The sequence below is a fragment of the Odontesthes bonariensis genome, chromosome 10 (assembly GCF_027942865.1).
Source record: "Odontesthes bonariensis isolate fOdoBon6 chromosome 10, fOdoBon6.hap1, whole genome shotgun sequence".
In the NCBI taxonomy this organism is placed as follows: Eukaryota; Metazoa; Chordata; class Actinopteri; order Atheriniformes; family Atherinopsidae; genus Odontesthes; species Odontesthes bonariensis.
In genome coordinates, this window is record NC_134515.1 from 4,031,228 (window position 1) to 4,048,266 (window position 17,039).

Sequence of the window (17,039 nt, forward strand, 5' to 3'; positions counted from 1 at the left end):
GAATTTATATCTGTTTTCCATTTGGTTTTCCTTTGAATTCGCTGAAGAGGTACTCTTCTTCCAATTTTGACTGAAAAATGCGATTTTCTCGGTCAAGTTTTCTCTTTTTGTCACTGCTAGTGGCCATGGCTCTTGACTTTCCTATTCGCTGTTGTGTAAAGCGGCCCGGGCAACAGTATAATTACAAGTTTGTTTGGTTTTTTTGTTGTTTTTTTAAAAATTATTAACCCCATAACGCCTGAATTTATATAGCTGTATATAAAAAAATGTTTTGTGTGTGTTTTAACCTTTAAGTAGATGGTAAATAATGCTGAGATTATTAATTTCACTTTTGCACAAAAAATAAATAGAAATTTTGGTATGTTGCTTATTTACAACAACAGGCACAATGGTCAATAATAAGATAACAACAACACAGTAATATAACAGTGAAAAAACAATGTTTTTTTATTCAGTTGCCCATCCCTGAGTTAAAGGGATAAACAGATAACTGAATCCTGTTTAAAAAAAAAAAGGACGCGCTGCTTTGATGGTCCCTACAGTTCTACACGGTGGTGGCAGCACCATCCTGTGGGCATGTTTTCCTCTGACGGAGCTGGAGATGGATGCAGAAAAACAGAAAAAGTAAAACTCTCTCTCAGTCAGAGTTTGGGCATGAAAGCAGTCCTCATCCTGCAAAGACCTCTGGGCCGGTAGGTGGCGACATGCTGCCTGCAGCCTGTTAGTTTTGGGGCTTTTTCCGGTTGGACTCGCGGACCAAAACAATCAAAGCAAGCAGCGGCAGACGGTAACATGTCGGCCGGAGATCCGGAGGGGGACCCGGGCCCCGCGGCCCTGCACGCCTCCTACATGCTGTGCGCGCTGCTCTGCCTGCAGATGCGCAGCACGCTCTCTCTGCTGGTGATGGTGCTGAGTGAGGGCCGGCGGCAGCGCCGCGTGCTGCTGGAGTGCGCGCTCAGTGAGACCGCCGCCCTGCTCCACCTGGTGCCCGCGCCGGCGCCCCGGGCTCCGCGCGCGTGCTGGATGCGCGTGCGCAGCAAGGACTGGTGGGAGCGCGTGGTGCTGACGGAGTTCTCCGACGCGGAGTGGCGGCAGAACTTCCGCATGACGCGCGGCTCTTTTGATAAACTGTGCGCGCTGATGGAGCCCGTGCTGAGCCCGCAGGACGTCACCGTGCGCGCGCCCATCCCGCTGCAGATGCGCGTGGCCATTGTGCTGTACAAGCTGGTGAGCTGCGCGGAGTACCGCGCGGTCGCCACTAAGTTCGGGGTCCATAAGACCACGGTGAAGAAGTTCATGTACTCCTTCTGCAGAGGCATGGTGGCCTCCGTGGTGCACGGCCTCATCCAGCTGCCCAGCGCGCACGAGGCGCGCGCCATGGCGCGCAGGTTCGAGCAGAAGTTCGGCATCCCGCAGGTGATGGGCTGCATCCACAGGACGCACGTCCCGGTTCTGCCTCCCAGCGACGCCTTCGAAGACTTTGTGAACCCCAGAGGATGGCCTTCATATGTGCTGCAGGCGGTGGTGGACGACACGCACAGGTGGGCTGTACCATGGAGCCCAACAGGCTGGTTTATTATATTATAATATAATGTATTACATTACATTATATTATATTATATTATGTTACATTACATTACATTATATTATATTATATTATGTTACGTTACATTACATTACATTATATTATATTATATTATGTTACATTACATTACATTATATTATATTATATTATATAATATTACGGTCATTTTGCAGCCGCTTTTATCCAAAGCGACTTAAAATAAGTGTTCCACATCAGTAGGCTAAAGTACGGAAGCCCAGAGCGGACATGGTACGTATAAACTTTTTTCTGATGGTTTTCTCGAGATAACGAGTTAATCTACCGATGGTTTTCGAGGCCACTTTTTGTCCCCAGTCCGCCCCTGTTTATATGTGTTTATATGTATTTCTGGCAAAGCTTTTTACCCATTTTCACCCCCTTTCTTTGGAAACTGAATAAAGTAGCCGGAGACGGCCAGCTCGACTGCAGCTCAGCAGGCGTTTACACCTCAGTGATCCTGCTGAGGGGACCAGGCCGTCTCCATGGTTACCGAATGATGCACGAGAGGTGCCGTTATCGTTTTTCTCGAGATAACGATATCGGCATGATTGGTGTGTGTTAAACCTGATTCCATTCTTCAGATGCTCGTCACACCAGCGGGATTTGCTTTGTGCATTTTCACAGCAGAATTGTTACAGAAACGCTCCAATGTTTCATTCATAGGCTGCTTTATAAACAGGGGCGGACTGGGGAGAAAAAGTGGCCTCGAAAACCATCGGTAAATTAACTCGTTATCACGGGAAAATGGATGGAATAAAATGTATGTATCTATGGCCGTTTAGGGATTCTGTACAAAAGAACTTCAGGTCCCAAGACATCATAAGTGCATTTCCTTCCAAAACCAAACAGCTAAGAGCATAACTAGTGCTAGAGTAAGTGCGGTAAGTTAGGTACCGAGACACATGGGGGGAAAAAAGACAATTTAGGAAACTAATAAATGCGTAAGAAGCTGGGACGGAACAGGTGATGTCCTAACAGGGCAGATCTGGGTAGTGTTTCCTGAAGAGATGGTTTGCAGCCTGAGGCGAGTGATGCTTCCAATGATGTGATCATGATTACTTTCAGGTTCTGGAACATCAACTGCAAGATGCCAGGATCCACTCCTGAAGCAGACGTCCTCAGACAGTCTGCCTTATTCCACCAAGCACACCTGCTACCAAAGGTGAGTTCAGTCAATCCAACCACATAATGAGTCATTACGTATGGAACCGATCGGATTATTGGCTAAATCGGACTCAATGACTGCAAGGTGCCCAGGTCCTGTGGCTGCAGAACCAGCCCAGATCATCAGCCCTCCACCACCGTGCTTGACAGCTGGTGTGAGGTGTTTGTGCTGATATGCTGTGTTTGGTTTCCTCCAAACGTGCTGCTGTGCATTATGAGCAAACATCTCCACTTTGGTCTGCTCTGTCCAAAGGACATTGTTCCAGAAGTCTTGTGGTTTGTTCAGATGCAGCTTTGCAAACCTAAGCTGTGCTGCCATGTTCTTTTTAGAGAGAAGAGGCTTTCTCCTGCAGCCCTTCCACACAAGCCATACCTGTTCAGTCTGTTTCTAACTGTGCTGCCATGACCTTTAACCTTTAACATGCTAACTGAGGCCTGCAGAGTCTGAGATGTAGCTCTTGGGTTTCTGACCTTGGGGTGACCTTGCTGGGACGTCCACTCCTGGGAAGATTGACAGCTGTCCTGAATGTTTTCCACCTGTGAATAATCTTTCTCTCTGTAGAACGATGGACTCCAGATAGTTTGGAAATGGCCTTATAACCCTTCCCAGATTGATGGGCAGCAACAACTGCTTCTCTGAGATCATTGCTGATGTCTTTCCTCCTTGGCATCGTGTTAGCACACACCTGAATGCTGCAGAGCAGCAAACTGACTTATTGGCTGTGTTCGAAACCGCATACTTCCATACTACATACTTCCATACTACATACTCATTGATCAGACAGTATGCAGAGCATTTACCCACAATGCATTTCGCTCCTGCCCGAGCTGAAATCAGCCGGCCTGAAGCTGATTTCTCTTAAGCTCTAAACTCTGTAAACTTTAGCAACATTTGAAACATTTTCAGGTGAGAAAGTAGTCGTTTAGATCCCCAACGTGCTGAAAACCTGACAAAATACCGGCTGTTTACAATTTTGTTCCCACGAATTCGGCGCTACTAAAGCTAGCCGCAGTGAGCAACGCACTTCCGGTTATTTTCACAAAATAAAATACCCGTTGCCTTTTATCACAGGGAAAGCCATTACCATACAATTGGTGCTTTTGTTTTGAAAACAGGAAGTGAACCTACCCTCGTTGTAGCTAGCTTGAAACTGCCGTTTTGACAGGAAATGACGATCGGCGACGTCACGTTACGTTGCATCTTGGGTAGTTTGAGTATGAGTAGTAACCTCATGATGCATACCCAACATTTCGGAGAATCTAGCATGCATCCGGGAACTTCTCGCTTACTCAAACTCACATACTAACTCAAAAAGTTAGTAGGAGTAGTAGGAGAAGTATGCAGTTTCGAACACAGCCTTAATTTGTATTTTGGGCGGTTTTGGGTGAACAATTCTCACGTTTTCTTGCTTTTTTTTACTTTCAGGATCCCATAGAAATAAATGGAACCTCAGTGAACCTTTTGCTCCTGGGAAACCCGGCGTACCCGATGACAGACTGGCTCATCAAAGACTTCCCTCGGTCCATCACCTCCGAGCAGGAGTCCTTTAACGTGCGTCTGAGTTCCGTTCGGACTTCGGCAGACGTGGCCTTTCGTAGGCTGAAGTCCCGCTGGAGGGTGTTGCTGAGGAAGAGCGATTTCCACTACACCTTCACGCCCTACGTGGTCGCCACCTGCTGCGCGCTGCACAACTTCTGTGAGAGCGTGGAGGAGGAAGTGGACCCGGCCTGGACCGAGGACGCCGCGCTTCTGGAGCGGGATCTCCCACAGCCGGCCGTCGTCCCGTACGACGACCCCGATGGTTCGGAAGGTCAGAGAATCCGCTCGGCGCTTTCTGAGCATCTGAACAGAAACTCTGCCGCCTGTGAACTGACTTAGATGTTGATGCTTTAGACTGTTTCTCTTTGCACATAACAACTATTTAAATAATCCGAATCCCAACTTCTTACATGCTCATGTCTTTTTTATGTAGAAATAATAAAGTTTTTATTATTTTATTGTTGGTTTTTATTAATTTTTTTACTTTAAACGATCAGAACTAGCGGAGCCAAATTAAAACTGCCTGTTGGCACATTTTTTATAAAAGGAGCAAAAGAAACGAGTCATTTTTTCCAGGTGGGATTTCTTCCGGTGTTTCCAGGCTCAGAAACAGGCTGTGTTCACCGTGAGAGGTCAGAGAGCGAAGTCATGCAGGACAGCCACTCTTAAAGAAACATTTTAAGCTCCTTAAAGGGATAGTTCGCCTCTTTTGACATGAAGCTGTGTAACATCCCATATCAGCAACATCATTTATGAACATCTTCTTACCCCCTGCTGCGTCCTGTGAGCAGAGTTCCAGCCTCGTTTTGGTGTTGATGAAGGTAGTCCGGCTAGTTGGCTGGGGTTTAAAAAATAAAGCGTTTTGCTTCTCAAAACAATATGCGTTCAACAGAGTAATACATTTGCATCACAAAATGGTTCTCCAGGAAAAAGTCAGACCTCACAGTCGCTTGGCCCTATTTTCTCTCCCTTCGTATCACTGCCTGCTGTGTAGACCGTGTCAAAATGCCAATTAATCCACTAGTTTGAGTCTTTTTTACTCTTCTAGTTAAATAGTTTCACATATTCTCTGACGAAAATATTTTATTCCAAAAGGAGTCGGTAGTTAGATAGCAGCAGTGTTTCATTTCATCACTAGTTAACTCGTGGAAAGCATTTTATATCACTAGTTATAGTCTGTACGGAACATGTAAAGTGAGGTGAATAGCTGCTGAACTAGTTAACATGTCAGAGCTTTTGCAACTCACCAGTTAACCTGTAAGACTTGAGTAGTCAGCTGGAGTCGCATGACGGCGATACTCAGTGTTGGCGTTATCGTCTTCCTCGGTTGCCAGCGGTTACGTCCACAGACACGTGTGCAGACGTCATAGCTTCACAGAAAAATCGCCCAAGATGTGAGAGAACGATTAAAAACGTGAAATAAAGGATTCAGCTGAGGTTGAGAAGGCGTCGGGACGTCTCATGCTTCATATCAGGAGTTGGTTTCCTTCATTAGCTCACAACTAGTTGAACAAAAACTCCTACTAGTGACTCCTTTTCATTAACTAGTTGCACTTTAGTTGAACTAGTTCAAACACAATCCTAACTAGTGGTTACTACTCAAGTCTTACTGGTTAACTAGTGAGTTGCAAAAGCTCGGACATGTTAACTAGTTCAGCAGCTATTCACCTCACTTTACATGTTCCGTACAGACTATAACAAGTGATATAAAATGCTTTCCACGAGTTAACTAGTGATGAAATAAAACACTGCTGCTACCTAACTACCGACTCCTTTTGGAACTAAATATTTTCGTAAGAGAATATGTGAAACTATTTAACTAGAAAAGTAAAAACAGACTCAAACTAGTGGATTAATTGGCATTTTGGCACTAACAAGTGAACTAGAAACATTTTGTTAGTCAAAGTTCACTAGTTAGGCCAAAAGAACCCACACTAGTATAAGTAGTGGACATTGTGGCTCTTACTAGATGATTAGTTGCTCTCTGGTCAACTTGTAAAAAAAATTGTAGGTTACTCAAACTAGTGAGGTGAATACCTCCTAAACTAGAGCTTTTGCAGCTTACTAGTTAACCAGATTGGTCCAGAAGGCCACTAGTCTGTCAAAAAGTTGACTAGTTTGGGTTTCGCTGCTACTCGTGCAGCTCCTGGCGCCACTAGTTGGGATTGTGTTAGAACTAGTCAAACTAAAGTGTAGCTAGTTAATGAAAAGAAGTCACTGGTAGGAGTTTTTGTTCAACTAGTTGTGAGCTAATGAAGGAAACTAACTCCTGATATAGAGCTATATCTTGATATCAAGATATTCAAGTAGATCAGAATCATCCGAACTCTAATTAAGTCAAATGTTGGCGTAGATTCTCACGGTAACCCGAACAACCTGAATCGGGTCAACCGGACTTCTTCTTGGTTCTACTATTTATAGGCTGATGCTCCCTCTCAGAAGTCCTTATTAAAGCTCTTAGCACCAAATTAAGTCCCTAAAAATGTTCCAACACGGACAAGCGGCTGGATAAACCGGACATGATCCGAGCCTGCCGCTGTTCTTTCTATCAAACTAAGAGAATTCTTTAAATTCTTTAAATCTTCTAAACACATAAACGATATCTGGTTTGGTGAGTCAGCAGGTGGCGGTCTGGGTCTGAACCAGAGATAAAAACATCAGGGACAAACTTCTGTTCTGTAAACAATTTAATCAAATGTACAAAATCAGATTTAATCTTCGTCTTCCTCCTCCTCTTCGTCCTGATTGATCTGGAAGTAGCGCAGCTCGTAGCTCTCCTTGGTGTTGGCCACCACGCGCAGCCAGTCCCGAAGATTGTTCTTCTTCAGGTACTTCTTGGTCAGATACTTCAGGTATCTGAAAACAGGAAGCAGAGCAGCGTCAGCGTTCTGTTCCTCTCTGAAAGATGAACATCATTGTTCCCACTTTACTTTGTTAGCTGAACGGTTCCGTTCTGTAACTCAACCTGCAGCTGTGTGGATAAGGTGTGTTTCCAACACAACACCGGTCCTCTCCTCACTCTCAGTGTGCTAACGCTACATTATCGGCATGTTTCTGATAAACATGTAGAGCTGTATTCAAAACCTACTACTCCTACTAACTTAAAAAAAGTTAAAGTTCCCGGATGCATACTAGATTCTCTGAAATGTTGGGTATGCATCATGAGGTTACTACTCATACTCAAACTACCCAAGATGCAACGTAACGTGACGTCGCCGATCGTCATTTCCTGTCAAAACGGCAGTTTCAAGCTAGCTACAACGAGGGTAGGTTCACTTCCTGTTTTCAAAACAAAAGCACCAATTGTATGGTAATGGCTTTCCCTATGATAAAAGGCAACGGGTATTTTATTTTGTGAAAATAACCGGAAGTGCGTTGCTCACTGCGGCTAGCTTTAGTAGCGCCGAATTCGTGGGAACAAAATTGTAAATAGCCGTTATTTTGTCAGGTTTTCAACACGTTGGGGATCTAAACGACTACTTTCTCTCCTGAAAATGTTTCAAATGTTGCTAAAGTTTACAGAGTTTAGAGCTTAAGGGAAATCAGCTTCAGGCCGGCTGATTTCGGCTCGGGCAGGAGCGAAATGCATTGTGGGTAAACGCTCTGCATACTGTCTGATCGATGAGTATGTAGTATGCAGTATGTAGCATGTAGTATGCAGTATGTAGTATGCAGTATGTAGCATGTAGTATGCAGTATGCAGTATGTAGCATGTAGTATGCAGTATGCAGTATGTAGTATGCAGTATGCAGTATGTAGCATGTAGTATGCAGTATGTAGTATGCAGTATGTAGCATGTAGTATGCAGTATGTAGCATGTAGTATGCAGTATGTAGTATGCAGCATGTAGCATGTAGTATGCAGTATGCAGTATGTAGCATGTAGTATGCAGCATGTAGCATGCAGCATGTAGTATGCAGCATGTAGTATGCAGTATGTAGTATGCAGTATGCAGTATGCAGCATGTAGTATGCAGTATGTAGCATGTAGTATGCAGTATGTAGTATGTAGTATGCAGTATGTAGCATGCAGTATGCAGTATGTAGTATGCAGTATGTAGCATGCAGTATGCAGTATGTAGCATGCAGTATGTAGTATGCAGTATGTAGTATGCAGCATGTAGTATGTAGCATGTAGTATGTAGCATGTAGTATGCAGTATGTAGTATGCAGTATGCAGTATGTAGTATGGAAGTATGCAGTATGTAGTATGGAAGTATGCAGTATGTAGTATGCAGTATGTAGTATGTAGCATGTAGTATGCAGTATGTAGTATGCAGTATGTAGTATGCAGTATGCAGTATGTAGTATGCAGTATGTAGTATTTACTATGCAGTATGTAGTATGTAGCATGTACTATGTAGTATGCAGTATGCAATATGTAGTATGCAGTATGCGTATACAGAGCTGGAGGGTTTAGTGTTCAGCAGCTCGTTCCACACATGAGAGCTGCTCATTTACCTCCAAAGTCTTTAGAATAAACAGCAACGTGTTCGGTGTATAAAGCAGCATAACGATAGCATCACCTCAGTCTGACAGAAAGAAAGGAACTACTTTCTGTCAGAGAGAAAGGAACTACTTTCTGTCAGAGAGAAAGGAACTACTTTCTGTCAGAAAGAAAGGAACTACTTTCTGTCAGAGAGAAAGGAACTACTTTCTGTCAGAGAGAAAGGAACTACTTTCTGTCAGAGAGAAAGGAACTACTTTCTGTCAGAAAGAAAGGAACTACTTTCTGTCAGAGAGAAAGGAACTACTTTCTGTCAGAGAGAAAGGAACTACTTTCTTTCGGGGGAAGCATTCAGGACCAAGGTTCAACTTTAAAAATGTCCGACTTTCACCAAAACTCTGACACTTTAATCAGTTCTGACCAAGGTAAATGATTTTTCTGCTCATAGTTTCTGACTCCAACTTAAAGTAAATTAAACTTTCACACTGCATGAAAAGAAAAGTACAATTCTGGACATTTTCACCCGTTTTTGGTTAACCGACGACCTAAAAACGTAGAAACATCCGGGGCTGAAAACTTTAATGCAGCACCATTAACTGACTTTTAATCTCCATCTGTTTTGACTTCTCACAACTAAACGGATACGATTGGAGGAAATTTAAAATGCGAGCTCCCACAATGCAAAGCAAAAGCAAATCAAGCGCGCCCCGTTCACCGGATGAAGTTTGGACTCGAGGACTGAAATACAGGAACAGAGAGCAGAGCGAGGAGACAGAAACCAGAGAGCATCATCTGGTGTTCAGGGCGAGTGAGCTGGACACAAAAACAGTCCCAAGGTTATTCAATCACAAAGAGAAATCAGGTTGATTCCAACAGAATAAACCTGATTTCTCTTTTTCTTCTGAATTTGGCTGAATGAGGATCACCAGAGTTAAGTTTACATGAAATAAAAACTTTTGTTTCCACTTAAATCTCTGAATCTGGAGGATAAATTCTCTTTTTTCCAGAGAAACCTGCTCGATGAATTCTGCTCCCACAGAAAGCCTCTCACCTCTCTGATGTCTGGTTGGCATGGAAACACGCTCGATACGGTGACTTCAACCTATCGCCAGCCTGAACTTCTTGTGATTTCCAACTCTGTCCAAAGCACAGAGCTTCCATATGGCGTCCACAGCAACTTAAAGTCCTCCGGCCCGTTTCCACGGAGACGTAAATGTTGTTTGTTTGTGTCTCTTTAAATATTCAGAGAGGAAAGCAACATGGCTGCAGATAAACCTCTGTGTGTGTGTGTGTGTGTGTGTGTGTGTGTGTGTGTGTGTGTGTGAGACTTCTGAAACTAAACCTACAAGAAAAAAGGAAATCCACACTTAGACGCGGTGAAGATGTGCCGCTGTGACCCGGGATGAGCACCGGAACAGTCGAGCCATTTTTGTTTGGTGCAGGAGACTTTGCTTTGGTTTGACGCCGCAGAGACGTGGGATGAAGCGAGCTCGCCGCGGTTCCACCGGCGCGATGACGACTCACTCAGGAAAATCTTTCACTTCAGGAGCAAAAGTTTTTGTTGCAGCTAAACGCTGGTGTGGTGAAAGAGCTGCTTTGGTGATTCGTCACGACTCATCGGCAATCAGACGGCAACGTTTCTTTTACCACCGTTTTGGAGTATTTATTATTTGTTTATTTGCTGATTGACGTCGAACTAAACTTAATTGAGAACGTTGACGCTTCGCCCGTCCTGACTGAACCAGATCAGGCTCTCTGCAGGCTTCAACAAGTCAAATTTAAGACTTTTAAGACCAGAATTAATACAATTTGATACCCATTTAACATCCATACTGGCAAAAAGGAGGCTCGGAATTACTTGCAAATTACATGAATTTACTCGTGGCACATCAGCACCAACGAGGTCCTTAGATGATGTCTCTCTTTGTGAAATCAGCTAATCTAAATTGCGTGATGTACGCCGTGTTGTCTTTTTCACACTGAAACGTTTTCTCATCTCAGAATCTGGGAACATGGTCTGTTACAGCTCATCAGTGTTCTCACTGCCACCATCTGACTGGCGCTTCGCTGCCGTGTGAAGAGTCCAGAGCAGCGAAGCTCTTATCGTGGGCGCAGAGTGGGGATGGAAACGGTTAATCGACTGTCGATAAGAATTTACTCGACTAAATTAAATTGAACATTGTAATCTAAGACCGTTTCCCACAGGACGTACTTGAACGTGACCCGAGAGCTCGACCAGACACAAACATGAGGCGGTCAAAACGGAGTGCAGTGTGGGAGCATTTTAGATTAATTATCTACGAAAAAGACGCACAATGCAAACTCTGCGGTGCTACATTGAAACTCAACAGCTCTACAAGTTGGTTAAGATGCCACCTGAACAACTTGCATGTAGCCATTCCATCGCCTTCACAACCTTCAGTCGCTGCTGTGGTGGGAAGGCGAGTGTGCCACCGAAGGAAAGCAGAGGGCATTACTCAGAGAATTTGGGGCGAGGGATTTCGGGAGCTCATACAATTCATGGAGCCAGGATATAATATCCATTCGCGAGCGACCGTAACTTCCCACTTGGAAGCACGCTATGAAAATAAGAAGGCAAAGCTAAAATACATGTTTGTCCGCGGCTAATGTGGCTCTGACGACGGATTGTTGGACAGCACTGACAACAGAAAGCTACATCACGATTACTCGCCACTATATTGAAAACGACTGGCAGGTAAAGTCGGCAGTCCTTCTTACGGAGAGACACACAGCTGATAATTTAGCTGACAAACTGAACCAGGCTGTGGAGTCATGGAGACTCACATATATACTTTACCAGATTATTATGTGTAGGCTTAATATTGTGTAGGCTAGGCCTACCCATATTGCTTAGATTTCTATTTAAATTTTATTTTATTTAATGTTTCACATGCAACAGGCGATTATTTTTTATGTATTTTAATTTTCTGTGCATAATTTATTTTCTTAAACTACATAAATGCCGTTATCTGCACAGTATCCTAACTGGTACAATAAAACAAAAATTGTGCAATATAACATGCATTTTTATTCAGTAAATAAGCAATATTTTGCTTTTTATGTTAAAGACACTATTGACACCGTGAGAAATTTACATTCTCAGGAAAAAAGCCGCTTATCAGTTAATCGATCGATAAAGTCAATCAACTAATGATTAATGAATTAATCGATAATTTGCATCCCTAGCGTAGAGCCAAACGCTGGCCGGAGCCGGAGCTGCAGCAGACCGGGGCCTCGATGCTGCAGGTCCTGATGTGGAATAACTGGCTGATGGGAAGCGTTTGCTGCCGGCACTTTAAGACCGATTCATGCTTTTATGATTTGGCGTGAGACTCCAACGCCTCGATGCCCAATGGGCCGAGTTCCAAACTTTTCTTGCACAAGGTGCAGTGTGCTTCATGAAAATTTCCGACAACCGGCTTCAACCAGGAGATAAATTGTTCGTTCTGAAGCCACAAATTGCCAAATTTGCGTTTACCCATCTTAACCAAAGCGTTAGCTGATGAGCCGCTCTTCAGCCACGAACAGCAAACTATAGCAGGCTGTGCTCGATGAACTCTGACCGGGCTGCACAGGTACTTTAGTTCCTCAAAAATCCAAACATTTAAAAGCCAGACTGAAGTTTATACATTTGTTTTAAATAAAAGTCACATCAACACATTTTTAAGACCTTTCAAAATCATATTTAAAACATTTTTAAGAGATTTCAAGAGAATTTTAGACATTTTAAGGCCTTAAATTCAAATTATTGGATTTGAGACTTTTTTAGGACACCCAGCAGATGCATAAACAGGGCTGGTTCACATCCTGCGTGTGTGTGAGTTTACTGATCCAGTAAAGATGCGGCTCACGCTGCAGTCAGGTGGAAATATTCACTTCTGTGTCAGTTTAAGTTCACGTTTAGTTTAAAAAGCATCAAACACGAACGAGCCCGGCTGATTCTCACCTTTTGGAGAAGGGCACCTCAGAGGACACCGTAATCTTGCTCTTGCTCCTCTCGATGGACACCACGCCACCACCCAGGTTTCCGGCTTTCCCGTTCACCTTGATGCGCTCCTGGAGAAACTGCTCCTGAAAAAACGACAAGTTTGCAGAAACGTCACAACGCCGTCGTTCCAGGCCGAGAGCTCCGTCCCTCAGCCGGTCACAGCCGATGGAAAACCGGCTCTGAGCTGGAGATAAACACACAGGCTGCATCCTGTACAAGGTACAAGGTCTGACTTTCAGCCAACCAGGTGAAAGATGAACTAACAAGGAAATTATATCTGTAATTGTGGTTAAAAGCTTCATATCACCGGTCTGCACAGCAGGCAGTGATACGAAGGGAGAGAAAATAGGGCCAAGCGATTGTGAGGTCTGACTTTTTTCCTGGAGAACGATTTTGTGATGCAAATGTATTACTCTGTTGAACGCATATTGTTTTGAGAAGCAAAACGCTTTATTTTTTAAACCCCAGCCAACTAGCCGGACTACCTTCATCAACACCAAAACGAGGCTGGAACTCTGCTCACAGGACGCAGCAGGGGGTAAGAAGATGTTCATAAATGATGTTGCTGATATGGGATGTCATACAGCTTCATGTCAAAAGAGGCGAACTGTCCCTTTAAATTCAGTTATAACAGTCCCGTGTCCAAAGCTCACCACATTTAGAGCAATAATCTGATAAAAAACACGTATGTAAACAGGACCGTTGCACTGTGGCGTAAAGAAAACTACGACTCCCAGTTACCCCAAACTCAACTCAGGTTGATGCAAAACTCCACATCTGAATATCTGTGATGTCTCATAAAGGGACACATGGTGACACATGTGGATTAATGGGACACTTACAAAGTTGGCAGCGTCCATGATGCCATCTTCGACGGGATGTGTGCAGTCCAGAGTGAATTTCAGGAGCTGCTTCTTCTTCTTACCACCTTTGCCGGTGTTCTGCTTCTTCTGCTAAAGGAAGACAACAAACATCAATATTCAAGGTTTCAACCATCTTTAAATTGTGTTTTCAGCTCCAAACCTATCCTGAAACCGATGGGAGCATTTCTGTGGAGCTCAAGAAAGAAGAAAACACGCATCATTTAATGGTTTCGTGCAGTGTGGGTTGTGATTTTATGGAAAAAAGGCGATCCTAAACCTAAATATTTAACGTTCCCGTTAGCTTAGCGTTGCTTTAAATCCACTAAACATCCAAGAGTAATAAAATAACAGAAGAACTGTGTAATCTAATGAGCTATTACAGCTAAAACGGTTATGTTTGTTGCACAAACTGATGTCCAGCAGCCTTCGGGCCATCTGAGTTCACAACGTGGTGGACATCAGACTCCTCGGCTAAGCTAACGTTAGCTAACAGGCCACAGGAAAAATCTGGCGACATACACGGTCATAACATCACTTCGGAACCGAACCCGAACTCTGCATCTTCGGCCCGATGCTTATAACAACGATGACATTTCGCGACCCGAACTTTCTCATGTTTTTACATCGCATAACAAACGTTTTCAGCGGATTTTTTAACACGCGACTTTACTCACAATAGGCGCCATGGCGGAGAAGCTAGCGGAAAGGAAGAACCCGCAGTGCGCATGCGCTACCAGTCGAACGGCCGAATCATCGATCGAATCAGTTAAATCTTTGATCGATTCACAAACTGTTTTTTTTATTTCAATTTGTTTATTTATTGAATTTTCATTTTATTACACATACACAACACACTGAACACACAGGTAGGCTGAGAGAGAGCAAATTAAATATTGCAAATATTAGGATGCATATACATGAGTTGAGAGCACAAGAAATTCTTGATAAACAAAAAGTTTAAAATAATAAACATAAATACAATAACATAAATCAAGTGTATTATTGTTATCAGTGTTATCATAAAAAAAAAAGGTAAACACAGGTACAAGTCATGTGTTAGGTCAAGATGAGATACAAAATCAAGGAGGTCAAGTGATAATCAGGGGTCCAAATGTTTGCACAAAAAGATCCCCTTTACCTTTCAAGTGGTAAGTGTGGCGTTCCAGTTGCATTGTGTCATTCATTATTGTTTTAAACAGATTAATTGTAGGTGGCATAGCTTGGTTCCAGTTGAGCAATATGCATTTTTTGGCTACATAAACAATTATACCGATCCTTTTATTGGAGATGGAGTCTAGTGTACTATCTGAATCTGTACCAAAGAGATACAATAGAGGTGAGAGTTTGAATTGAATTTGCACAAGTTTGATTGTCAGATCGTGTACTGCATTCCAGAAATGGTTTAATTTCTTGCAATTCCAAAATACGTGGATTAGCGAACCAGTAGATGTTTTACAGCGATGACATTTAGAGGACACAGTGGGATACATCTTGCTAAGACGGATTGGTGTTAGGTACATTCTATGCATGAATTTATAATTCTGCTCAATAAACTGTTTTTTTTTAATCTGATTTAGTCTAAAGACTGTTCGAGATTTGAGGTAATGACTTTGAATTTTGAGGCTGTAACTTAAAATCTTGAGATACAAAGTAAAAGTCAGATTGTTTCAGGTATTAGCCGAAAAAATCGTGACGCAAAAATGATTTTTAAATTGTTATTTTGCGATACTGTCTCTAATTTTGAGATACTGAATCTGAATTCAAAGAACTTGTAGATAACATTGGAACATTTTTGAGAAGCTAGGTCAGAATTTTGAGATAAATATGAAAAGAAACACTTAATTTATCCCAAAGGCAGAGATACAAAAGTCAAACTGTGAGGTAAAATGTGAATTTTGAGAAACAATTTTAACACATCAAGTCCAGATTTTGTGATAGTGACTCATAATCTTGAGATACAAAGTCAAAATTTAAAGGTAAAGTCAGAATTTCGAGGTATTAAAACAAATGTAAAGTTAATTATTATCTCATGATAACAAATCATGTTTTATCATTATAAAGATTTACTGTAATTACGTCCTTCAGGACGGTTCTGATCCATTTACAGCATGCTGTTCATACATTTAGTGACTTCTGTCTGGTGACGTTTGTTTTCCTGTGAGCACAAACAGCTTCGAGCTAAAGTCGAGCCGATCAATTAATGATTTTTCACCAGAATCACTTTGTGATCTTGAAAAGCAAAGCTCGTTTTTTCACGATAACAAGAAAACAAACGGCTGAATTACTGCAAAAAAGAGAAAATATTAGTTATATTATTCCTTTAAAGACAGAGTATCCTGAATATCTCAGAGTTATCTTTGTTTTTTTAACTAATTTTAAGACATTTCAACATTTTTGGAACAATAATTGATTATTTGGAGTTTCCAAGTCGCAGAAAATGGTTTCCATATTTAAAAGTGTGAATGTAAACATCCCAAAAAGGAGAAGATACACAGCAAAGCCTCAACACGACCAACATGAGTGTTAAAATTCACACGTAAACACGTGTTTTTAAGATGGGATTAAGTTTGAGTTTACGTCATTAATTCTACATTTTTCCTTCCATGTTTGTTTCCTTTCATCACAACAGCCATCAAACTCGGTGAAAAGCCATAAAATCAAGTCAAAGCACACTCGTGTAAATTCTGTTTGCTTCTTCAAGCCACGACCTTCAGTCGGGATGAAAGTCAGCTCTTCCAGACCCAAGCCCAAGGTTCTCCACCGGGTTCTTTTGGCCTAACTAGTGAACTTTGACTAACAAAATGTTTCTAGTTAACTAGTAAGTGCCAAAATGCCAATTAGATCCACTAGTTTGAGTCTTTTTTTACTTTTCTAGTTAAATAGTTTCACATATTCTCTGACAAAAATATTTAGTTCCAAAAGGAGTCCGTAGTTAGGTAGCAGCAGTGTTTTATTTCATCACTAGTTAACTCGTGGAAAGCATTTTATATCACTAGTTATAGTCTGTACGGAACATGTAAAGTGAGGTGAATAGCTGCTGAACTAGTTAACATGTCAGAGCTTTTGCAACTCACTAGTTAACCAGTAAGACTTGAGTAGTCTGTCAAAAAGTTGAGTAGTTTGGGTTTTGCTTAGTGTTAGTTAGGACTGTGTTGGAACTAGTTCAACAAAAGTGCAACTAGTTGCTGAAAAGGAGTCACTAGTAGGATTTATTTTTTTCAACTAGTTGGACAAAATATGTAACTAGATTTGACAAAGACTGAAGGACTGAAAGCCTGATATCCAGGATGGTTTTCAGTAGCAGTGAAACAAGGTTTCTGGCAGTGAACGGGAGCCTCGAAGGGCCACAAAGAAGCCGCTTCACTCCAAGAAGAACATGAAGGACACCGAGTTTCAGCAGAAAGTACAACAGAG

The 17,039-nt window shown here is 42.4% G+C and overlaps 2 protein-coding genes across 3 annotated transcripts; one reads left to right on the plus strand and one right to left on the minus strand.

Annotated features, from left to right (window-relative positions):
• The first annotated feature begins 754 nt into the window (after positions 1-754).
• LOC142390168 (uncharacterized) lies at positions 755-4,719 on the plus strand. The gene is made up of 3 exons (XM_075475542.1): positions 755-1,541; positions 2,669-2,765; positions 4,194-4,719. The coding sequence occupies exons 1-3, from the start codon at positions 793-795 to the stop codon at positions 4,644-4,646; spliced, it is 1,299 nt and encodes a 432-aa protein (XP_075331657.1). The 5' UTR covers positions 755-792; the 3' UTR covers positions 4,647-4,719.
• A 2,257-nt stretch (positions 4,720-6,976) lies between these two features.
• On the minus strand, positions 6,977-14,372 carry LOC142390516 (large ribosomal subunit protein eL22). Of its 2 annotated transcripts, none has more exons than XM_075475991.1 (4): positions 14,300-14,372; positions 13,605-13,715; positions 12,721-12,845; positions 6,977-7,163 (listed from the first exon to the last, which is right to left on the minus strand). In XM_075475991.1, exons 1-4 carry the CDS (start codon positions 14,309-14,311, stop codon positions 7,019-7,021), a joined length of 393 nt encoding a protein of 130 aa, XP_075332106.1. In that variant the 5' UTR covers positions 14,312-14,372; the 3' UTR covers positions 6,977-7,018. The 2 variants fall into 2 exon arrangements, with proteins under 2 accessions (XP_075332106.1, XP_075332107.1); XM_075475992.1 differs by having other exon boundaries at positions 13,605-13,712; positions 14,300-14,357.
• Positions 14,373-17,039: the final 2,667 nt, after the last annotated feature.